This window comes from Lonchura striata, chromosome 2 (genome assembly GCF_050655825.1).
Source record: "Lonchura striata isolate lonStrDom1 chromosome 2, ASM5065582v1, whole genome shotgun sequence".
NCBI lineage: Eukaryota > Metazoa > Chordata > Aves > Passeriformes > Estrildidae > Lonchura > Lonchura striata.
In genome coordinates, this window is record NC_140704.1 from 147640881 (window position 1) to 147667009 (window position 26129).

Sequence of the window (26129 nt, forward strand, 5' to 3'; positions counted from 1 at the left end):
TCTAACAAAACAATTGAGTGAATTAATAGATTAACTGACCACTAATTAATATGATATAATACAAACCTAAAACCCATGGTGTTAAAAAACAAAAAGGAATTGTTCTCAAGGTTCTACTATAGGCAGTACTAATTGCAGAAATAGATTTGCAGTACTGAATGCAGAAACAGATTTTTCAAATTTTATTCCAGAAATGGTTTCCCAGTAGACAACCCAAGCTCTGCTGCTGTGCCTTCCACATGCATTTCTGCATCAGGCACAGCAGAATGTGCAGCCCAGGGCTGGACGAGAGGCAGGACTGCTCTGCTCAGGTTCATGCAGAGACAGCACCTTCAGCTGCTCGCCAGGCCTGGCCCTACAGGAACAGGTGCTACTGTTCTGAAACTTTGTGAAACTATGAAAAACAATGACTTAGGTTTTGGCCTGTAATTATGAGTTCCACAAACAAATAGTTCACACTTACACATTTCATACTGCTAATAGTTAAGTAAGACTTCTTTGAATACATAAGACATTTAAATTCCAAAGATTTTTTTCAGATTGTTTGTTACATTAAATTGAGTAATGTTTGTTACTACCTTGAGGTGCCTTCACTTAACAACATGGTAAAACTTCATGGTCACTTGAGTAATAACACATTTACCTAATGCAACAAATGTATGCATGCTCTTACATATGGGACTTTAAAATTAAAACAAACAAACATTACACAGCAATTAGCAGCATCGTAGCTCTTCTCAATTTTTCTCTTAGTTTAAGAACTAAACCATTTATACCAGTATTTAACTTTATAAATTCAGTATCCTAGCCAAAATAAAGTACTATTCCTATAACAAAGTGGCAATGACTTCACTTGAGCTCACAGAATTCAGAGAATCATCAGTCTTAAAAGAAAGCAATCATTTTCCATGATACATGAAGCAGTATCTTCTGAATCCTACAAGTGTAATTTTAAATTAAGTGTGGTATCACAGACTCCTGGAATTAGGATGAGTGTTAGATTACAATGTGTGTATTGGATATTTTGAGAATCTTTGGGAAAAATAAAACCTCAGTTATACTCCAAGCTTTGTGAAACTTAAAGAAAAAAACATTCTTAACCAATTAGCTGGAAGCAATGGTCTACTTCAAAAAGGATATTCCAAAGATTCAGTCATAGCTACCATACAGTATTCTTCTGGCAATAATTTCTGAAATTCAGAGCTAAAAGCCAAATAACTTGTGCATCTCAGAGTGTCACAGCTGAGTGATATAACAGCTAATCAAAAACCCCAAAAGCAAAGATTGTCCCCCTAGTTTTCACAAGGCAAAACTCAATGCTGGTTCAACTGTTGCAATGAATCCAAATACCTCTCTGCTTGGTAAGAGAACAGCTGATATAAAATTGACACTTCAAATTAAAACAGACTCTTACTAAAACACTTTGAATTTCAGAAAGATTGGAGTGGAAGACACCGTACATGGCATGCTGCATTTTTGACTAAGGAAACTTACACAAGACCTGTATTCAAATGCCAGGTCGTCAAAAACATACAACTATTTGAAATCAACTTCTCCCCTTAATGTCTTATAGAACACAGATGTCTTGGCAAGGTTGGCACAAACACAAACCTCCAAGCTATTCAACCAGCTGCTTTGATTTTGTTATGCCTGAACAGTCGCATGCTCAGTTGAAACCTCTATTCTGTTTATGCCTTGAGTCAGTATAAAGCTTTTTGCTCTTTATTAGCAGAAGCAGCAGTTTTTAAATTATTTCTTGTGACACAAGGAATCAAAATAACCTCTGCAGAAATGACTCATCAATATTAATAAGAATAAAACCAAGTCTTGAAGAACCAATAAGTTATTACCAATGTATGAATATCTATAGAGCATGCAATGTAAGTTGTCTTGTTTTGTTTTACAAATCTTAAGATATATAACCAATATACAGCATCTTAACAAATAAAATGAAACTGAACTATTAATAGATACCCCCGTGCATGCTCCCAGCCTGGAACAAACCCAGAATAGCTTAGACCATGTTTTTACAAGTTTCTATTAACAGCACTGTGCAATTTTTGCAGTCACCTAATTTACAGGTCTTCACTGTATCTGTACCATACATTACAAGGAGTATTACAACCAGAAAATACACTTTCCAAATCATCCAGCAGTTTCCAAGCAACTCACTTGTCAGGAGAAGCACTGTTTTCAAAAAGTACCTAGAGAGACACTAAAACATATATGTACCTTAAAGGTATCTTTTAGGGCCTCCAAAGATGAAACATAATTGCCAGCTTGCAGCACAATCAATCTAAACTGCTGCTGGAAAGGAATGAAAAACAAGCTGTCCACGATTTTGCTTTGCCTGTAAATAATATCCTCTGAGCTATCTCAAGTGCTCTCAAAAGAATAACACATATGTGTGGTCTTAACACTACCCAAGTCATCACTGATGTAGTTACTGTACCACTGAACTAAGAACAGAAACTTTTCACTTAACACTGGCATCAGTAAACATGAGTAATTTTAACAGGTCTTGCTACAACTCATTCATCACAAATCACAGCAAATAAGGAATACTCACAATAATATGTTTATTAGTATACAATTTAACTATTCCCGCTGAATTGTGTAACATTATACATTAGCAGTACCTTTAGAGTATGAGTATTCTTGAATGAGCTATTCTTTTTCAAAGATGATGATTTTATTGCAGTTGTGGTAAGAACAACTGAATACATCTTATTCTGACAGAAGAAGAACAAATGCACATATAAGTAATGGGGTTTTCAGTTTGTTTTTCTCAAATATTCATTCTATGCCCTGTTTACACTTGATAAGCAGGTATGGGTTACTGCTTACTGTTATTATAAGGAAAAAAGTTGGATGCCAGTTACCACAAAAACTGCAGACCTCATTGTGGCTACACACAAGTCAATGCCTGTAATGACACATACTTATCCCATTCAATACACTGTATAAAATATGATTGCTGGTGTATAAAGTCACAGTCTGCGCCATCAAAAAAAAAAAAGGTAACTCAGATGCTGCAAAATAACATCCTTAGTAAGTCACAAAAAGGGACAGAAAATTTTACCACACTCTCAGGCAAACACATTCATTAATCAGCCTGTCAAATACAACATGCTAGTCTGCAATACACCTTGACCCATATTTTCAGCTGCAAGAAAGAAAGAAAAGATTGAAGAAAATTTTAAGTCTAGACCTCTCCATCTTTTCCACCCATAGCTTCAAGGATAAGATTAGTCATACATACAAACACTGCATCAAGGCTGGTTGTGCTTTTTACCAGGTGCAGCAGGAGGTATGATGAAAGAAAGAATTCAGGACAGGCAGTTCTCCAGCTGACTCAGTGAGAGAGAGAGGACAGGAAGGGGAGAAAAACTCTAAATGAAGTCAGATGCAACTTGATAAAACATCATTCTCCCATTTTTTTCCTATTTCATTCAGAAATATTTGCACTGCATGTTACCATTCACAAAGTCATGATCAATGTTTTAAATTTGCACACCATTTTACCATGGTTGGAGTTGATTGTGATTTTAAGGTAACAAAATAATACTGAATTCTTAATTCCACCATGTAGCAAGTTACCAAAGACAGGTCTGCCACCAACACCCCAGCTACCTATTACATCCTTTTGATTATTCAAGGGGTTATCAGAAGCACAAGTTCCCACCTCAGCTGGATGATCCAGGAAGTGAAGTGTTATGACAGGTTAAGGAATTCAGAAACTGTGCTTAGACAAATTGAGGATTTTCTGCAGCTGTTTGAATTCCCAGAGGGTTTTTGACCCAGCCTAAGTACCATCACATGAAATGCATCAGAAACTCCTGTACATACTCAGCAACCTGAACATCAGCACACACTCATTGTATCCATTCTGCAAAATCTACAAGGGATGCACAGGGACTCCTACAGGCACTGCATACGCTTCCAGACCAACTCTACTCAAAGTCTGGTTCCCTCGAAATCGTCAAACTTGGTACACATGTAATATCTCTGAAAAACTGATTTAAATGTCCTTTAAGTACACTAACAGTCAAACTAGATCTTAGCAAGTACTTTCAGGCAATTTCACATTAGAGAGTGTTATACAAAACATTGCACTATTAGCACTGTGTGCTGTTTTGATCAATCTTTTACCATTCTATTCTCTATTCCCTAATCCACAGCCATACTTGACAGCTGTTGTTACCACAACTTGGATAAGGACATTCTCAAATTCAACATCAAAATAACTTTTCTGCTAAGTGGATGTGTTATTTAGCGCATTTGGTTTATGAGGAAAGGTTTTGGTAGCTGTAGGCAGAGCAATAAAAAACAGGTTACAAGGTAGTTCCTGTGAGAAGACACCAGAAGCTGCCTTCATATTGGACAAAGCCAGCTCTTATTCCAAGAGGCACCCAATATATTTGGCAACATTTTTTTTTTTAGTTTCAATGGTTACAATTTGCTTTTGATCTTAGAATTAAAATTAAATTACAATTCCATTTATCATTTAATTCACCATTCATTCAACTTTATCATGCAAGTTGTAACTTTCATGAATTAGATAATGCTTTTCAGGTATGTTTCCCACAATACCATTTAATGAAACGGTGTAACAATCAGTAAATGCTATTCACTACAAAACAGACGAAGTACACATCTCAAAGGCTAGTGAGAATACCCAGAAGGTTGTAGGTTGTCTCCTCAGACTTCTCTTGGGCAGCCTGCAACATCTCAGTGGTATCCCTGGCTGAAAGCAACAACAGGGCTCAGCTGCCGCAGTGGTGCCCTGTGACCTGCTCAGGCCAGCCTGGGTCATAACACGATTACAGAGATAGGAATCCAGCTTATTCATCAGCCCTCAAAGAGCAATCCTCCTATCAATCACTCAGAGTAACCCTGGTGCAGGCATCTAGTCAGCTCCTGGCCTCAAACTGAAACTCGGCAGCTTCCTACACAAACCACGCAGACGTTTCATTACTGCTGTCACAATACTCTGACCTTCCGTGCAAGTTCCTTTCTCTATTTCAGTTTCTCTTAATCTGATTAGTTAATACCCGTGACACCTGGCTGTAGTACCAGATCACCCACATGACTTCAGACAGAAGGTTACAATGTGAGGGGTGGAGAGAACTAAATGTATTGAGACTGAGAAAACACAGTAAAAAGAGGAGTGGAGAGAACTAAATGTATTGAGAGTGAGGAAACAAAGTAAAAACAGTTTCCATTTGCTGTAAGTAATGATTCGAAGGACATAACTACTCTGTCTTTCTAAACAGTACTTTAGTTTAAATATGACACCAAATGTAAAGTTCTGCTAATTTTATGAAGTCAACTCTTAAGATTGTGAAGAGTTTCCATTAGACTTAAAAAACATTTATCTAAAATTATCCGAAAAACAAACAATGAAATATTCAGAACAGAAAATAAAATTAAAGTACAATTTACTGTCTATCATCAGAAAAATATAAAAAACAAGCACAAAGCATGACATTAAGACGGTACTATTTTAAATACTGACTTAATGACCACATGGGGATAATCTATTACATGAAACTTTAGTACTAACATGCTGTGAAAAAAATTACAGTCCTTTGTAAAAAACAAACAAAACAAAAAACCCACTAATACAAAGGAAAAAACTCAAAACCACGTAATCTCAATTTTTTTCTTGTATTAATTTAATCCCACAGAGGTCAGACAACCAAATTTTCTAAAGCCTAGGAGTTAGTCTGGGAAAGAAAAGCTAAATAAGAAACATCAACAGTTACAGGAGGAAGTATGAAACAGTACAACTGCAGTTTGCAAAGGAAACTAAAAAAGGCAAAGTAAACATTACCTGGCACAGAACTACTCCCTAATGAACATCAAAGATCCCAAAAACCCCCACAACTCTGGGTACCTTCAGGCTTCAAACAAATTCCTAGTTCAATCTAATGATACATTTTGCCATCCTGTAATGAAAAAAAAGAAACTAGATGAAGAGAGCCACATGCTGAAGATAATACAAAAGACTATTCCTCCACCCTGCCTGAAGAACTTCATCTCCCTTTTCATCCCTTTTTCTTTCCACAGAACTTTTTCCTTTTGCCATTTCAGCTCAATCCCAGTTGTAAAGCAGATGCCTTGTTGGTATATTTTTTTCACATTTAAAAACTGTCAGCCAAAACATCCAGCTCAGTAAACAAGTATTCCCCTAAAAAGGAACCACAAACCACAGGAACAAAAGTAAGGAGAGGTAGGCAATTCATTCTTCAGCAGCAAGAGCCAAAAGCCACTTGTGGCAAGAGCCACTGCTATGGCACAGTCCAGTGCTGCTCACTCCCTGCTCCAGGCACACAAGCCTGGTGAGAACAGAAGGCTGGGGAGGAAGGGTGACAGCAAACACCACTCCTGCTGCACAAACAACTACCCCCGGTTAAAGGGGACTTGTGTAACACCAGAGGCTCATCTGCCCGTGTACTGAAGCAAAGAACAAAGAAACTGCTTGGATAACAAGTTAAGCCTGGAGGACTTACACCCTCTGGTGCTGCTGTGCTGCACAGGTGATCAAAAGAAAGCTGAAAAGAAACCAAGCCGAAAGGCAACGTAAAAAAACCCAAAGTTATCCTTTGCTTTGGCCAACAGTGTAACTAAAAGTGGCTGGCTACATGCTTTTAAATCCCGAATTGATCATGTCCGCTTGAAGACTGATTATCCCACCTCCCTCCCTAACCAACCCTGTTCAGGAGCAGAGCAGAGAAGGGACATCCTCCCTGCAGAGAGGCAGAACTTCCCACCAGCAGTGCCACCTGCACAATCATGTCACAATTTCTCTTGCAGCGCATGCAAGAAAGTTTCCATTTCCTGCGCAGGCACTCGTGTGGTTAATACAGCTCCAGCAGGCTCTGCCCCACAGCAATGCACTGACACAAGGACAGCAGAAGGGACAAAATCTTCTCTGTAAAGACACACAGGTAACATTGTAAAGAATAAATATTTTTACTTTAACACATTTAACTAAGCAAGAGAAAAAACTCTTAACACTGTGAACCTTACCCTTGATTCTACTAAATGACTTAGCCCAGTTTTAAGTACTTGTTCATGTTTTTGAAGTAAATATCTGCCCAATTCTCAGATGACAACTTCAGGCCAGGGTATTCTAATGCTTGCTGACCCACAGTAGTGCTGTCTCATTTTTCACACAGAAAGGAAGTCTCCTGACATTTTGAACATCACATCAGTGGACAAGGATAATGCATGCAAAATATGTTCAGCAATCCCATTTGAATTTAGATGCTCATGTCTCCAGTGTACTTCTAAAGTAAAATTCTTCCATAAGCATTCCAGTCTTGGCCATGCTTTTAGCAAAGGTCAGCTGCCTAAAAGGGTCTTTTTTCCTGAAAATGTACAAATATTTGCATTATTAACCTTAGCTTATTTGAAAGCACAAAAACTTTTAGAAAGTACACTAAAATTATGTTTAATGTGAGATGGTCTCCTGGTGAAACAGTATAAATACTTACTTGTATTAAATTAGTACTCACATATAATTCTCAGTATTACAGTTTTTCAACAAGGTATATTGGGAGATCTTCCCCCGTTCTACAACACACAACTTCAGACCTTTGATTGTAATGTTTTACATAACTATATCTAAGAAAATGAATGTCTGTAATTTAAAAAACAGCTTTTCAGAATGACCACAATGACAAAAGAGCCTGTAAATGAGATTACCAAAAGAAGACATCCTCCAAAAAGATGAAGTCATGGGCAAATAAGGAAATCATAGAAGCACTCTGCAAACTGAATGTAAAAATCACAAACCAGGAGATCTGCAGTGGCTATTTTTCTAAATGCCTACAAACCAATATATTTTTCAAACACATCTAAAGCAAAAATCTTGTCTTAACTCAGCTGTGAACCTCCTCTCTCATTCCCACACCTCAAAATGACAAAGAAACTGACAAACATAGGGAGAGGGAGAACAAAAATAACCCAAACCATTAGTTTTGTGAAGAGCTATCTCAGGATCCAAGTCATTTAATATACTTCATCTGCTTTTCGGTGGACAAATAGGTTTGTTAGCAACCTATTTGATATAGTCTACCTGAATTTTCAACAAGATCTACCAATGTTCAACACCAAAGGTGCTTGATAAAAAAACAACTGCATGAGATGAGGAAAAGCCATTTTTCCAGAGCAGCAACTGTTTAGATTTAAAGGAAATATGAATTAACTCCAAAATGTCCATTTTGCCATTCAAGAGAAGTCATTAGGTATCAGTTCTGCCATCTGTGTAGCTCAACTACACAGTCTTGAAATAATATGGTTGGTAAAGTGACAAAGTTCATTGACTATACAAGATGTTCAAGAAAGAAAAATGAAAACTAGATGTGAAGAGGTCATGTAACTTCACAAATTCTAACTACCCTTTAAGAAAGCACATGAAAAATATATATGAAAAGGCATAAAGCAATGCACATAAAAAAACATTTTTGTAAATTTACATATATAATGCGAGTCTCTGAATCAACCATGAACACGGTAGACAAAATACATGCTGCAGTTTTAAGAGTTTTCTTGAACTATCCTTGAATATTTAGGAACTACCAGGATATCAAACACTGAAGACAGAATAAAAGCAGCACAAAAGGCATTCTTATACCAAGATAGAAGTTCATGGTACATCTGCATTTTGTTCTTTGTACCTCAAACAGTTAAAAGAGGGATATAAGAAAGACACTAGGTTGACCTCAACTATGGAAATGCTTCCTAAGGGGGTGGGATTAAATATGTATATGCTAATGTTCTTCAAGCTCAAAAAGAAGAGCTTGATGCAAAGCAAGAGACATCTACAGTCTGTAAGATCAGAGGAAATAAACATAGAATTTTTTTTTTTTTCTCATACTATTAAAATGCCAAATTAAACCATAAGGATGAAATTTTAATTAAAAACTCTGTTTTTTATCTTAAACACCAACAGGTAAGATGTGAAATTTATGTTTTCATAGATGCTAGCAAATTCTAATTAATAAGAAGGATATTCAAAACATCTGTGTGCTTAATAGTTTATCATCTTCAGCTCAGAAAATTTCTGAGCACCAGACTGTTGAAATAGTATCATGGTTTTCCTGTTAATGCTCTCCCCAAAACAAATGCTATTGATAAATTACTGTTAAAGAGCAGGATACAGATTTAGGAGAAATTGTGGTTTGACTCAATGTGGTGGTAGTTTTTGGAGAAAAATTTGACAACCTAAACAAGTTTTGAAACTATCTTGAGCACATAGACTTTTAACTGTTTCAATCACAGCACACTTCTCCACCTACAATGTGTGTTTCAGTTCCTAACCATTCACTTTTCTCATTATCATGTTCAAATAAGCCAGGGAGTCTCAGAAGCAGCTACAAAAATGGGTAACAGGACAGAATTAATAGCAGGATAAGTAGGACAGAACCAGTACAGTTTAGAGGGACAGACACCATCTTTCAGAAAAAACTACCCAAGAAAACAAAATCGACCAGCTTGTGAATAATAGATTTATTTCTGCAAAATAAAAGTAGCTTTTATAGAAAATATTGTTATCTAAGTCTATTGGAGGTCTTGCTACAAGCACTAATGCATTTCAGAGTCATCCACACAGACTTGATATCAACCAACTTTAGGCTCGTCAAGAAGGGACAAGATATACAAGGTAAAACAGAACGATGGAAAGCTGGGTGGAAAGTACCATCCAAATGATCTGCTCAAAGTCTGCTTAAAGAGAAGAAATTAATAAAATTTCTTTATAAAATGCTGCTCAGTTTAATGTTAAATTTAATACTGCTGAAGCTTTTAAACATAACTTTCATTTCAGCTGAGGAAAGGGAAAGCGTTCTGACTAACATTTTGGAGCAGTAACATGATGCTTCAATTCATTAAGTACTAAACTATACCTGGTCCCTAGCAGATCCTGGAACATGATCATAAACTCTCATTATCTACCTTTGGCTCTATACTTCATCACATGGCTCACAATTTTTTGGAAGCAACATCCAAGACAGCACAACTCATTACATCCACATAACATGTGCACTTGAGGAACACATCTATTATTCTGCTCCATGCATTTTCATTTTTCTACATAAACTATCTCTTCAACCAACATATTGTTGTATTCCATTTTTTAAATTCCATTATTAATAAAAACCAGAAAAAGTGCTTTAAAAGCTGCACACAAAGTATGAAGTAGGGCTTCTTCAAACTCATTTAAAAGCTTCCTAAGAATGGTCAAAATTATTCTAAAGATAAAGCTTCAAAATACAAGCCCAATACAAACATGGATTACAGGAAGACTGTTTGAGAAAACAATGCAGTCAAACCAAAGCTCATGAATCAGTTGAAGATCTTCCTTCTCATAAGTGGAACATTGGAAATAGAAGCATGTGAGTGTCCCTTCCAACTCAAACCATGCTATGATTCTATACCACCCTAAATTTACCAACTGTCTTTAAGTTTCAAGAGAGAAGTGACACGCCTGGGTCAACTCTATGCATCAGCTGAATTCAAATTAAATGCCCATATTGAGGAAGAAAGAGCACTAGTTGTCAGTATCCTCCATGTGCATTGCTTAGTGGGCCAGAAACCACAGCACAGACAGAAAAGCAGTAGCTCTATTCAGTTTTATACTGAAGTGTGTGTACATTTTTTGTATTGATGTGTGTGAATATACCCTGACACACAGAGGGTAAAAAGTAAGGTTAGCTTACAGAAGCCCAGTTGCAGGCTCCATTCACATCTTAATTGTTACCACATGTAAGACACATCCCTAAATGACCATCTGTCTCTATAGACTTCCATTTTAATTTATCCCAGCCCATCTTCCCAAAAGGCTGAGTGGTACTCAGTGAACTGCTTTTTAAAACATTTTCAGTCTACTTTTATTATAAACTTCTAGGCTTGCATATGTTTCCTTCTCATTAAAACTACATGCTACTCAAATCCTGCATTGAAAACAGAAATATGAAATATTCTTTTGCCATTTTATGAGACCCTACTATAACTCGGGATTTTTCAGTATGATTTCATTTACCTGGGGCCCTTTCAAAGACACTAAGATGACCTATCAGAGTTAAGATCTTCCAGTACAGTTAAGTGTCCAGTACACCAGTGTTTTGTAAAGTTTTCTATGGTCAATTAATACATTCAGTTGCCTTCCCATGGAGGCCACAGTATTCTCTTCATTCAGCTAGGCTATTTAACTTCAAGGCAAGTTCTCAGAAATTAAGAAATTCCAATTACTGATCATGTGGAAAACACACTACATGATTTTTTGATTTCCTCAGAAAAACTCATTAACTGGACAGGAACAAACCCACTTCTCTAGCATTCAACTGACCAGGAGATATAATTTTTTTTCTTGCAATTGCTTTCACAGACAGGAAACAACACTAAAAAGACTTTCAGCATATATAAGCAATAGTTAAAAATTCAAACAATCCAACCCTAGTATTTTATACATTTAACTCATTTACAGCTGTTTTGAGAGTGATCTTTATTTTAAAATTTTCAATTGTGGTCAAGCTTTAACTACATTTGTAAATTCTTCCAGCAGAAGCACCATGAACTCCCCAAATGGTGGAATTACTCAGCAGGTTGGTAGTTCAGTCCATAATGATTGGGAAGTCCTTCAAGCACTTCACTCACATAGAGGAATCACTAACACCACGTAAGCTGTTTCTTGCACCTAGTAACATTCACTACAGGTGCATCTACTTAGTTTTAAAGCCTCAGGCCAAGTTCCAGCTCTACTTAACAATGAACAAAGTCAGGTTTTCTTTCTCTACCACAAGATTATAGGTTTGTTTCAAATTAGAGAGTCATCTAGCAACTTGATGAATGATACTCCAAAACGTCCTGTTGAGTAAGTCTAAAGCACAGCCTTCTGGTTTAACTTTTGGCACATGGACAAAGGTCCAGGTGCCTGTTTACAACAGGCAAAATCACTCACTCTATCAGAGAAGAGGCATCCATCCAGATATCTCTGTACACATTGTACATGTGCTTTCAGCATACTTCAACTACAAGCAAAATGTCATCACTCCACCCAGTATTTACCAGTTTGAGTCATGAACCAATCAGCGATTTCATACTAATGCCCAAGCCTGTAATTGTTTCCCAGGTTTATAATATGAATTATGCTCTGCACCAGCTACATTGTATTAACTCCTCATTTCCCTTTCCTTTTCTCACAGGGAACACACAGGGAATGTTTTAAAGAAACAGCTATATTGCTATAAGAACAATAACACTATACCATGCTCACTGCAAGACAAATGATACAGTTCTAATAAGTACTTGTCAATTTTATTGATGAGTTATCTAATGGCATACACTCATCTGGACACAATGAAGCACAACCATTACTTGTAGGAACAAGTTACATGTCATGAAGCAATTGAGATCATGACAAAAAAAAATAAGGCAGGACAGCTCTTTATTGTTACCATCAAAAGGCAACAATAGAGAAAAAAAAGTAAATCAGATCAAAAATGAATACACAGAAAGGGAGAAAATTGCTTTGTATGCAACCAGGTTTGGCCTTCCACACAAACATTAAAGCTGTGGAAAAATACCCATGATTTTTAAGATTCAAAGAGACATGAATTGCTTTCATATTTACAATATGCACAACATTCACTGATTCATTTTAAAGGAAGCTGCTTTGCTGCAACATGTTGCCTAATTAAATAGGATGAGAAAAACAGGAAGCTGTACTAAACTACACATGAGTTCAGCAAATACAGCAGGCTTTGCTGAAGTAAAGCAATACCATTACAGCTGTTTTAACCACAAAAAAAACCATTTGAAAAACCTGTCCTAGACATGGTGGAAAAAAGCAAGCAGAGAAGCATATGGAGCACTTCAAATGAAATGGGGAGACAGGGAAGTGCAGGAAGTGAATCTAAGGGTTTAAGTCAGCAGCAAAGAGCTTCATTAAACCTGCAAACTGTCAGCAAAGAAAAAAATGGCATTTCTTCTCATGTTTTCTCTGCCAATTTAAACAAGGTCTCCTTCCAAGCACTTCCTGTGAAAGCTTGGCCACAAAATTGCCACCAGAGGATTATAAACATTTTTAAAAAGGAGGGTTTAGAGAGATTTAGCATCTCTTTCCTTATAACTGTACTAGTGAGCAGACAATATTTGGGCACCTGGGCTTCTGCAAGTGACCCCACCCCAAAAGATTTTACTTCTCTGTATGCTTGAATCACATCACCTAAGGAATATGACCATTCCTTCCAAATCTGTGAGCAGACCATTCTGTTATCATAACAATGAAAAATAATTTAAGTAGGTCTTCACATCAAAAGTCTTTTTAGGCTTCTTTCATCCCTCCCTAAAAGACACTAGACACGCGGGAAGAAAAGCTACAACCAAAGGGGCAACAAATAAATATTCCCACCACAAAATATCCCCTAAAAAATATACCATTTTAAGTGCTGCAGCCATGACAATATATTAGAAAACTAAAAATATATATCCATCTGCCTTGCAAAAGAATCAAAATCATATTGTTTTGCCCAATTAGCTTTTCCCAAATCAAATAATAAAAGCTTAATTTTGGCAAAGTCTCATAGGAAGAACAATTTGCAAAAGAAATCAAAGCATCATTTATAAGGTTTGTAGTGTGTGAGACCAGTTTTACAGTAGAAACAGCTTTGTCAAAACATTTAAAGCAAATTCATTCAACTTCCTATTTCTAGTTAGTTATAACTTCTTGTCTGCTATAAACTCATTGTCTGTTTTAATACATTTCAACTTCATGACTAACACAGATAATACAAATACTTTTCCAAGATAAGAGATTGGATTGGACAACAGACATTGTCAGGATATCCCACTTGCATTGTCATAGCATCATCACTCTTCATTTAACAATTTTCCCCATAATCTTGAGTGAGGCAAGAAAAATACACAGCCAAAACACAACCTACAACATCCATGTATCTTAAATTAAAGCTACCTCCTTAAAAATTCTTAGTTAAAAGTCATCCATTCCTGCTAATTTCACAAACACCATCAGCATTATATGCTACATTATTAAGAACACAGGGATGGACCATCACGGTCCTGTCATGATCCTTACTTACAATGTGGCACAGCCTGACACAATTTTCACACTCTGCTATACTCATCCTGGCATCACTCAACTTCATTAAAATTCAACGGTTTAATAAACTGACAATTAACAAACAGTTTTTGAAGGTTGTAAACAGGCACTCTGTTATCACTGAACAAAAGCATCCTAAGTTGCTTTTAACATCACCATTACATTTTTCTAACAGCTGTCTTCATTTCCTTACTCCACACTGCACAGAACAGCTCAACTACTTTCAAGCCTATGACATTACCATGTAGAAATATTAATTTAAATGGTTTTGTTTGTTTTGCATGAGCATTGCTTTAGTGTAGTTTGATTGTCATATGTTTTTTATGTCACCAGCCTTGACTTCTGTACGGCCTAGGACCTGGTCACACACAACATCCTTGTCACTCATTAGAGAGATACAGGTTTGATGGATACAGGTTGGATGACAAGGAATTGGCTTGATGACCACATCCAAAGTGTTTGAACCAATGGCTCAACTTCCTGCACCTGGGTCCTGGCAACTCCCTATATCAGAAGGCTGGGGGATGAATGGATTGAGTGAGGCAGTGTCAAGAAGGCCTTGAGGATTCTGGTGGTCAAAAACAAGTCAGACACGAGCCAGCAATGTGCAGTTGCCAATTGTACCCTTGGCTGCACAAAGAAAAGTGTGGCCAGCAGGTTGAAGGAGGTGAGGCCCCATCTGGAGTGCTGTGTTCTGCTCTGGGTCCCCAACATAAGAGGGACACTGACCTGCTGGAGTGAGTCCAGAGGAGGGTCACAAACATGATGAGGGGGCTGGAGCACCACTCCTATGAAATGAGAGTCTCCTCAGCAATCTGAGGGTTTGTTAAGTCTGGAGAAGAGAAGGCTCCAGGGGAACCTTATAGCACCTTCCAGTACCTAAAGGAGGCTACAACAGAGCTGGAAAGAGATTTTAAGCAAGAGCATGTAGTGATAAGACAAAGGGGAATGGCTTCAAACTGAAATATAGTAGGTTGAGATTAGCCATCAGGAAAAAATTCCCCATATTCCATGACTTTAGAAAATGAAGTTTTTAAAACCTAACCAAAATAGAATATCTAAATCCTAGTGCAGTCTCATAACAAGACAACTCTCCCAACAAACAAAACCTGCTATATTTTATCCTTTCCTGCCTCCTCCATCCCTAGTAAGTTTTTCTGAAGTGCTATAGAAAAGATTAAGTTTTGTATTAACGACACTTCTTCAGGTGTATTTCCCTCTTTAGTCCAAAATTCTTGCTTTGAGAATCAAAAAGAAAAAATGAAAAGATAATTTACCTGAAAAGTAATATGTTTTACAAGAAGAAAGGAAATTAATTTAATAAATTCAAAGTGGGATCTCCAGAATTCAAAATTCAAACCACTTACCTACAAAGAAAAGTTAATAACTAAAGTTAAAAAAATTAACCTAGCAGACACATAGTTCAGCTGTAATATAGTTATAACTTTACAGAATAAATTAGCTGGCTAGAAGTACAGACTGGTCATTTAAAAATAACTATATAATTTTCCAACATTTAATAACTATTCAAACTATTCCTAAAAAATCATATAAAGCCCCAAATTTGATAAGCTTTTTCAACTACACCTTTGCAGAAGCGTGAGTAGTATCCCATTTCCTCTATTAAAGCAGTCTTCCACTGAACGAAAAAAAAAATCTCAATTTTGCTTGAACTGGTTTTATTAGGTTTAAATGTGCTGTTTTTCCAAGAATAAGCTTACTGTAAACTCCTACCTGAAAACACAAAAACACATTCATGAAAGTAAACAACCGCTTTACCCTGCCTCCTTACATTCTAAAAGATTAAATCATGCAGTCCAAACAATTTTAAGGAGCCTACTTCTACGGTCAAGTGGAGTTTTCAATGTCTCTGAGGACAAGAGGTTTCACATTCTCTGAGCACTTGCTCACCATACTTATGGTTCAAAACAAACAAGCCCCTAAAATAATAACAATAATAATAAAAAAACACAAATACACCCCTTCAAAGCTTCCTCAAAAGTAATCAGAATTTCTACTCTATCAGTTTTCTCCCTTTACATATACTATATGCTTGGAGAAATTAACATGACCTTCCCTTAGTCTCCTGTCTAAGGCTGAAGAAGTCTTCCCTCATTAAGTGATGTGCTCTAGGCCCTTAATTATCTTGGTGATCCTCACCTGGACTTTTGGCAGTCTATAATTTCTTTAATGTATTGGTCAACATCAAGCACAGTACTTTAGATGTGGTCTTACAGTTCCTGCCAGAGGGGAAGAACCACTGTTTTCTGGCTGCTGGCTGCAACTTCACTAACACAGCCCAGTATGTGGCTGGCCTTTGTCACTGTGAACCCACACTCAACAGCTCATCCACCTGAGTCCAAGGTTCTTCCTTGGAAAACTGTCTTCTGGCCAGCCTGTACTGCTGCACATGGCAACTCCATCCATCCCTGGAGCACAATTTCATATTTCTCTTCAATGACTCACACAAGGCTCCTCCTGTATCAGGCCACTTCTCCAGGTCCCACTGAAGGATGACTGCTGCCAGCACATTGAACAACTTGTTATCATCCAAATAAACTTGATGAGATCACACTCAAGCCCACCATCCACACAATTAAAAGATACTAAATAGTTCTAATCCCAAAACTGATCCTGGAAGGCACTGGTGCCACTTGCAACCTGATGCCAGCTGGGCTTTGCTTCACTGATCCCACCCTCTGGGCTTGGCAACCCAGTCCATGTCCCACCCACCCTGCAGATCCCTTACCTGGTCCATTCTCTCACCAGCTTGGACAGAAGGCTCCCAGAGCACACCATGTCTAAGGTCTGACAGTCCTACAGACTTTAGTTTAGTAGGAAGTTACCTCCAGCACCATATTGATTTTTTGCTCTTAACCAAGAGAAAACCAAGAAATTAAAAGACTCTACTGGCATTTTAAGTTTCTATCTCTGCATCAGAAAGAGTTTTATATTTCTTCTGTTAAGAAATGTAACAAGAAGGAAAAACAAGAAAGAGGTGGCTATTTAAAAGACAGAAAAAGCATACACTTTCCAGCTTAACCATAGCATTGGCACAACTTCAGGCCTCTCCTTTCACCACTGACTAAGAGACAAGAAGACCACATGCACATCTATGTGTATAAAGTGGGAAATTGAATCCTTACAGCATTTTGTTGCTTTTCCACAGGATCATTAAAGGAAATGTTTTCCATAATCACCACGATCAAGACCACTGTATTCCAAAATCTTACTTGTCACAATGCTTATACAAAACCTCAGTATTAGCCCACTGATAGTGATATTTACAACCCATAACATATAGTCACAAATTAATAACACAGAGCAACACTCTCTCTTCAGAAATATAAGACAATTGTTTGTTGCATTTCTCAGCAGGGAGTGGACTTCCAGCTGCACTCCCTCAGGAAAGGAAACTCATGCTATTATCTCAGGGATTTTCTTTGGTACTCATCAATAAACTTTAGATTTAGCCAGTATCAAACAAACCTGGCTGAACAGTCTCTAAGAGAAGTACCAAAATATGCTACTAACTGGACTCTGAGAAGTTTCCCATGAGATATAAAAACACTATTAGTTGAGAGCCTTTTTTTAGAGCACATTTATATTGCCTACCTTTGCATTTGAAACAATACTTAGGATTCTAGGTTTGATTTCACTTAATGGTTTTATTGCAAAGCAGTATTCCATTCAAGATGAGATGCTATGAGCAGTCTTACAATTATCCTCTGTAAATTTGCTTCACATCTGCTGTTTAAAATTATTAACAACCATCTTTATTCATATTGTTATAAATCATAAACAGTTATGAAAATTGAGTTTTACTCCTCATAGTAAGAAACCAACCTCATTCTGTTCTGAATCATTCACATGCAGTCCTTCAGTGACACCCTGCTGAAATGCAAACATGGCTTTGTGGGTTGTTTCCCCCCTCTCTTTTTTTTTTCAAAGTACTTTTTTATTGCTTTTTAACTATGGAAGGTGTCTCCACAGGACTCCACCCAAAACATTAAACTAAACTTTAAGTCGTGTCACTTTAAGTGTCTCCCCTCCATCAAGGCCAAGTTCCCATGACTATATGGTACACACTCTGTCAGGGTTTATCTGCACAGCATACTGAACAGAGTGCACCAAAGAGCACTTTCACAGCTTCCTAACTGATGAGTAAACATGAAGAAGCCTGTTGGGATTTCAAAACAAGAAGCAGTACGTCTCAAAAAAACATATGAAGTACCAAATGTAGTAAGTACTTTCAAAAAGATGCATAAAATGAATACAGATTCTCAAAAGGCAAAGCCAATTAATCTGCCATGACTGAAACTCTGAGCTACCAGTGAGTGTTTCTTATTTTTCCTCACATCAGTCACATTTAAGCAAAAGGAGATTGCGTGCTTATTACAGACAAATGCTTTGACTGCTATCAAATGAAGGGTAAAACTGATTACACACTAAATGAATAAATACTGTAGCATGCAAATATAAAAGCATCCTCAGCTGCATTTTAAATACAATACACTGCTGTCAACTCCATCTGTATCAGATTTTCAGTATTGTGATCCAGAGTCACCCATGTGCTCTCACTCTGGCCTCTGTATTTCAGAATGCTCACATGCCCATCTTTACAACTCTGTTGCAATTTGTCATTTAATGCAAAAGCAGCAACAATTATCCTGAGTTTCATTAACTACACAAATAAATTTTTCTTATCTGTTATTTTCAGGACGGTTTGCTATCAAAAGAGTATTTCTTCAAAAACTGAAGATTGCTCATGGTCTGTTACATAAAAAACCAGCTCTGAAGTGCAAAGCTCTCTGTGATGCAAGACTCCTTCTAACTGCCATAAGTAATAGTTTACAAGGTTAGGAAAAGCTGTGTTTAAATCTAGTGCTGCTGGAGTTCCCTGGATTTATTTCCTAAAAATAAAAATATATTTTAATTTAAAAAATGGAGAAATATCATTAATTTGTTTTGATTATATAGAAGCAATGTTTCAAAAGAAATTAAGAGATATCAATTTTTTCTATTATTTCTTTCTCTTGACAAACACAGAGAATAGATCCTACCCATTATCACAGCCCAGGCTAATGAACAAAGTCAGTGTATAGTACCAGCAAAAGATGATTCAGAATGGAAATGCTCCTGTTCTCATGCATGGTTTCACCTGCCTCCCTTGATTTCGATACTCTTTCACTGGAAAAGAATACTCTGTCACTGGAAAAGGATCTTGTGGTAGAAAAGTGTATGAAATCACCACAGAAGATCTGATGTTATAGCAGTTTCAGTGCTACACAAGTTTGAACAAAATTATAAGGAGGAAAAATGCTGTCCCCTCATCCTTATACCAAAAGTCCTTCCTCACAGTAGAATAAGAAATAAATGCATAAACTGAAGCCCAAAGGGAAGGCTACATATGGGAAACTGTGAAAATGATTCATACACAACACATTTTGAAAGAAAAAAATTTAAAAAGGCAAAACAAAAAAAGTAACAACCCCATACTTTCCCCTTTCCCATCTCTAATCTTAGAGACTTATCCAGGACATGAAGAATAACATGAAAAAGCTTCTCCTTTCAAGCTATGTTAGATTACAGCAAACTTGCACCGAGAACAACAAAATGTGTGAAGCAGAGCAGGAGACACACAGTCATTCTTTTACTGATGTTATGCACACATCTGTTATAGGACCAGCCTAGACTGACAGACTATTGTGCTCAGGCAGATCAGCACAGTGAGAAACAAAATGACCAACAATCATTGCAGGAATAGTGTTGGTTTGGGTTTTTTTTAATTAAAAACCAAAACATAACAAAACCAAAACCTGAAAGCAAAATGCAAACATATCTGCAGCCAATCTAATTATTAGAAAGCACATTCTGAGTTTTCAGCTTCTCATTCAAGTGCAAAAGAAAGAAAGAAATAACATTAATCATTAAAAATGTTCAAGTATTACAGAAGTACATCAGTAAAACAGGCATTAAACTGCAAAATCAGCATCATCACAACTGAAGCTATTCTTTATTTTATCATCAGCTTCTAGCTGTCCCTTCATATTTACAAGCCTGACTAAAGAGAATTTAAATATTTAAGGGTAATCTCTGTCTCCAGACAGTCCTGTACAACATCTGCTACTTTAAGAGAAAGACTCAGAACTGCCTGGTCATGATAACTGAACTATCCCTTGGGTGCAAAGATGTCCTTTCAGCTGGAGCTGGGACACAGCAGAATGATAATCAAGACAGTCTTGTGGTGATCCCACATGTGCACTACTTATTCTCAGAACAGATGTCATCACTCTCGAAAAATTCCAACTAGCTTACAAAGTAATATTAACTCAATGATTAAAATCAACTTTTCAAAATCTATTTGAGTAATAAAAAATCATGGAGCTTCTGTGGATATAAAAGCATGTCTGGTCAAAACAAAGCAGAGGCTGCATTTTAAGAGATTGTATCAGTGATGTGTCTATATTTACCACTTAGGCTTTTTACTTTAAAAAAGTAATTAGCCATCCATTTACATATGCAATAATTCCCTCTTCATATGGTTATTACAAATTCATATAATGGTTTGGGTCAGAAGAGACCTTAAAGAGCATCGAGTTCCACCCCCTGCCATGGGCAGGGACACCTTCCACTAGACCATGTTGCTCAAGGTCCCATCCACACTGGCCTTGAACACTTCCAGGGATGGGGCATCCACAGCTCCTCTGGGATGCCTGTTCCAGTGTCTCACCACTCTCACAGTAAAGAATTTCTTCCCTACATCCAATTCAGTTTAAAGCAATTCCCTCTTGTCCTGACACTCCACAGCCTTGTAAAATGTCCCTCTCCAACTCTCTTGTCATCACCTTTAGGCCCTGGGAGGCTACTCTAAGGTCTCCCCAGAGCCTTCTCTTCTACAAGCTGAAAACTCCAACTCTCTCAGCCTTTCTAAAGAGGAAAGGTGTTGCATTATAAAAGACATCTCCCACCTGCATGCAGAAATATGTTAAAAATATATTTTCTTGCATTAATATAAGTTTAGGCTGAAGAAATCAACAAAAAGGAGTACAGATTGCAAATTCTCTCCAACTCGACCTATAGAACAATATAATGGTTGTTCCTCTCTCTATGAGTTTGAGAAAAAAGCCTATTATTTTAGCAATAGAATGAACTTTAAAATGTGTGTTTACTTGGAAGCAATTACATAACACTCATGCTCTAAAAAAATATTATAAAACAATCTTACAGCTTTTGGTAATTACTGTTAAAGATGCCTAAGCCTGGCTAGAAATATGGCAGGGTCTGTTTTTTAATCTGGTGTGACTGGATGACAAAAATCTAAGCTTGGTCACTTTAAAAGGAAAAAAATCCCTTGCAAATCTTCTTAAGTAGTTTTAAACAATGTAGCATGAAACCTTCCTATTCAATGAACTGCTATAGAGCAACATGTTTGTACTGCTGTCTTTGATTAATATTATGACAGATTTAAATAAAGTTTGGGTGGAGGATTTTTTTTGTTTTGTCTTTTGTTTTTTAATAAGTTGAGAACAGAGAAGTCCTTTGGAGAAGCACTTCCATGGTTCTCATTTTGCAAGGTATGCCTTTGTGTTTTGTTGGGCCTTCCACTGAAAACTTAGGAATGCAAACTCATCAGAATCAGTAAACACGTCTGCTCTGATTTTTCAATTGAAACTTGTTCCAAAATTGCATGTAACTGGATCCAAACACTCCACTGAAAATTATTTTAATAGGAAAAGAGTGGTAACTAGGAAATAATACATAGCAATTCACCCAGCTGAACAGACTGCTCCTCTACTGCTGGACAAGTAAGTGAAAAAATCATCAAATGATTCCATCACATATTATTTCAGAATACTTGTTAGTTAGGCAGGAACAGTAAATTCAGAATTTTTTAACAACTTCAGGGAACAAGGTAAAGGCATCCACCCGAAAAAATTTATTTTTCGTCACATTCTTTATAAAAAGGTGTTTCTTATTTAATCACTGATCTGAGCTAGAGCAGGAACTACACCAGACTCAGAGGCTGGGAAACAGACCGAACTTTCATTAAATCTGTTTCATTTCCCTTCCATTTTCGTTCAGAAAATAGTTCCAGTTTGCAACATCGCTTAGAATAAAGAAAATAATTAGTTAATCCACAAACTAGCTTATAGTCACTGAGGTAGGTGCAGGTTGTGCTGAATTAAATTAGCTGTAAAATAATGACCTAAGATACTTCAGGCAGCAGCGCCATAACAGCACAGAGCCTGACAGTGCCTACAGAAGCCCAGAGAGAACCCCAGTCCAGATGCAACATTCAGTAAAAATTAAACAGCTGCAAGGATGGAATCATCCCCTTTGCCTTAACACAGCAGGCTCAACACTGAAGTTCAGGAGCTGTTTGAGGATTCTTAGGTCATTCACAACACATCAACAACAGCAGCAGGAGCTACAGAATACCCACTTCAACTATTCACTTTAATCTCTTGTTTCACAGAATTCACTGCTTTAGGTAAACAGGTGTGTAGAAACCAACCCAGCTTAAAAGCAGTAGCAGCAAAACTATGTCTTCACTGTAATTGCAGCTTGCATGCACAAAGACTCCAAAGGAGCCTTTTGCTAGCCACATCCTGACTGCATTTCCCCATGCAAATTAATACATATCAGTTTGGGAGAGTTGCAGATTTTTTGCACGTGAAACAGTAGAGCTTGTTTAAATCTTGTTTCTCACCAAATAAAGCTTTTTTATATTTACAGATAATAAAAAAAAAAAAGCAAAACAAGTCCAGTTTAAACTGCAATCAGTTCAAATAGGGCACATAAAACAGTTACACAAACAAAAGAAATTCAAAAAAGAGAAACACAATCAACAGAAGTACCCACCATTCTTTATTCCCCTGATTTATTGTAAAATCTGACATTAAAACTTCTAAAATACAGTCCACACAAACAGTGCAGAACACTGTGTATTTATCTTCTATATTTTGTTTCTCTTCAGACAGGCATTATCACATTTAGCCTGTACTGATGTATTTCCCAAACCATGAAAGCATTACACTGTATTCTTACCCTAGAAGTTAAGTCACCAGTGATGACAAAACACATATTTTTATTAACTCTATGCATGCTGTCACGTGTACTAACAAGCATATCAATGGCTGCACCTATTCCACATAGTTAAGAACAGGGGGCAGCAATTCTGTCAAACACTAACCTAACAGGTTGATTTTTGAGAAATCTATCAGTGGCCATGACTTAGGTACAAGAGAAAAGAAAACCCAAACTAGTTACAGTTATGAAAATGTTACAGATGTTAATCTAGGTTACACAATAAAAACAAAATATAAAATTCTAAATGTGAACTTACAATCACTCTAGTCAGTTACCACAGACAATTGCACTGTTACCGTTTTGAACATAGACAGTTTTTCTATTAAAACTTCAGCTGATCTGATTCCTGTGGAGTTCTATTTCCATACCCAAGACTATCAAGCACATACCATAATTAAATAATTAATACTCTTTCCTTGCATACCAAATGTTTTGCTCATGCCAACACATTCAGCAGAATTAAAAAACTCTATTAAATCCATCTCCTAGATACGTGCCAGTTCCTGAAGAATCAACAAATACTTGATGAACTAAGTGTATAATCCAAAACAACAACTAACTGCAACCCTGCCACATTAGCAAAAGTCTCCCTTCTTTCAGCGTCATTATGCTTGTACCTTCAAGCAAGCACAGGGCAAGAGAAGAGCTGCACACTATCTTGTTTTAAAGTCATTTGGAAGACATTTCCTCATATCCACTAACCTAGTCCATTGGAAATCATTCTGAAACCTCAAATAGGAAGCAGTGGACTGATATTCCTTGGAAACCAGCTCTGGAAGTTTACCCATTTTCATGCTCCTATTTCTTGACAGCAGAGCAGGGTGAACATTTAAATGATGCTCATAACAAGCATGAAAAAAAAAAAACCCAGCACTGAGCCTTCAAGGTTGAAGTGCTGAGACCATAAAATCTCTTCTGCTGCATTATTTTGCTCCTCTTCTTCCACCAATTCTGTTTTCATATTATTTCCCTCACTCCACATTCATCTCTTCATCCTTACCTCATTGCTTAAACCAAGTCTTCCTTGGCAGATTTCTGCAGAGTTCTGCGTACTGGATGTAACGAGTAGCTGGGGAAAACCTCTACTAACGCTCCCAAACAAAACTCACCCTTCATCTTCCCTCTAAAAATCCCCAACATTCACGCATTTTCTTCTACTGCAACAACTGACAACACTGAAAATACCAAGAAGTACCACAGCAACATTTAAGTTCAGATAACTACTTTACGTACTAATCTTTGAGACGCCAGAGCAGAAAAGCTTTCTGTAACTAGCTCAACACAAGGGCAAAGTCCCACAATTAAAAGACCAGATTACATGCATACCAACGCCTCTGGCTCCTGTGGATTTGGGCGGGTGGTGCTGCCCCGTCCCTGATGCTCTCTCGAAGGCATACAGAAAAAAAAAGAAATAAAAAGGAGAAGAAAAAAAAAAAGGAAAAAAAAAAAGGTGTGTGTGTGGGGGGGGGGAACGATAAAAAACAGGGGATAGGATGTGGGGTGTGGACGATTTACCTCTTCCAGCAGCGTGACCGTGTTCCTGCAGTTCTGCAAGCGGGTGGTGAAGCTGGAGGTGGTCGGGGAGTTGTAATCCTCTGTGGTCTCGGCGATGAACTCCGACACGGTGATCTGGTCCGGCATGATCCTGCCCCACCGGTAAAGCCCAGGAGAAGCCGGGCACACAGATCCGGAGAGAGAAGAAGCCAAGTTTCGAGGGGAGAGGTGAGGGAAAAAAATAAAACGAAAAAAAAAAAAAAGCAGAGGGAAGAAGATGTTAACAGCCAGCAGAGACCCGCAGCATCAAAGCACCGGAGACGCAGAGGGAGGCTGAGGCTTCGCCCTCTACATCCAGCCTCTCCCCGGCCGCCCCCTCCTCCTCCGGGCAGGAGGTGAAGGGGGTGAGGCCCCCGCACGGCGCCCCTGGCTCGGCCCCGCCGGTGGGGAGCGCTCCCGCGGCCGCCTCCGAGCAGCCCAGCTCGGCCCCGCCGCGGCGCTGCGGGGAGGGCGGCGGGAGGGGAGCGGCGACCGCGCCGGGCTCAGCCCCTTTCCCCACCCGCGCCGACCCCCCACGCCCCCCGGCCCGGCCGCTGCTCCCGCCCGCGCCGAGCACTGACTTGCGCGGGCTCGGGCTGCGCCCCCCGGGCGCGGAGGCGGGGCCGGGCCGGGCGCGGCGGGGCCGCGGGGCCGCGCTGACGGGCACCGCCGACGGGCACGCGCCGCCCGCCGCCGCTGCGCGCCACAACGAGGAAGCGGCTCCGCGCAGGCGCGGCCGGCGCTCCCCTCCCCCGGCCCCGCGGTTGCTGAGGGGGGGAGGCTGCCGCTCTTTCGTTTTCTTATCATTAAAAAAGGCTTTCTGGTGGGAGCTGACAAGGTCGGCGGGTGCTGGCCTGCAGTGCTGTCCCTAAGCGCGAGAATGAGCGTCCCGTGCCTTCTGGCGGCGCGGAGAGGAGAGACCCTGCCCGCCTCAGGCTGCGTGTCCGCTCCCGCTCCGGGGAGCCCCCAGGGCGGGTCGCGGGGTCTCTTGCTTCTTTTTTACCCTTCCCGAGGTCCCTCACAGCCGGTCGGAGCCCCATCCGCCGGTGATGTAGAGCCGAGGATTCCTGCAGCCACCGCTGAGGGAGCCACCCCTGTCGGCAGTCTTGACTGCATAGGTTTTTACGCTCCTTAGACTTAGTTAATTTTTAAGACGTCCTGCTACGATTTAGAGAAGCCCTTGAAGTTGCTACTGCTGATTTTGAGTAAACAGTTCTGTGCCTGAGCCTTTCCGGAGCAGAGCTGTCTCGGTGCTGCCGTGGCCGGGTCGCAGAGCCCAGCGCGGTGCCCTGAACCGCGGGTTACAGCCCTGTGTCCGCTCACAGCCAGCTTTTCTGAATAGTTAACATGTCCTTTAGCCATTGTTGTATCGTGT

The 26129-nt window shown here is 38.7% G+C and overlaps 1 protein-coding gene and 1 long non-coding RNA gene across 10 annotated transcripts in view; both read right to left on the reverse strand.

Moving 5' to 3' along the window:
- Positions 1-26129, reverse strand: part of ASAP1 (ArfGAP with SH3 domain, ankyrin repeat and PH domain 1) — a 151203-nt gene that overhangs the window by 91844 nt on the left and 33230 nt on the right. For 2 of the 9 annotated variants that reach the window (XM_077782046.2, XM_077782032.2), the window contains exons 1-2: positions 25758-25870; positions 24737-24866 (exon numbers count right to left, since the gene is read on the reverse strand). In XM_077782046.2, the coding sequence (XP_077638172.1) occupies positions 24737-24866; positions 25758-25870 (243 nt within the window). Of the gene's footprint in view, positions 1-24547; positions 24867-25335; positions 25467-25757; positions 25886-26129 lie in introns of those variants that run through there. The other 7 variants (XM_085572569.1, XM_077782038.2, XM_085572568.1 and 4 more) reach the window with 5 other exon arrangements.
- Positions 1854-24213, reverse strand: LOC146768471 (uncharacterized). Its single transcript, XR_014953091.1, has 2 exons — positions 7036-24213; positions 1854-6937 (listed from the first exon to the last, which is right to left on the reverse strand). It is a non-coding gene; the product is annotated as an uncharacterized LOC146768471 (long non-coding RNA).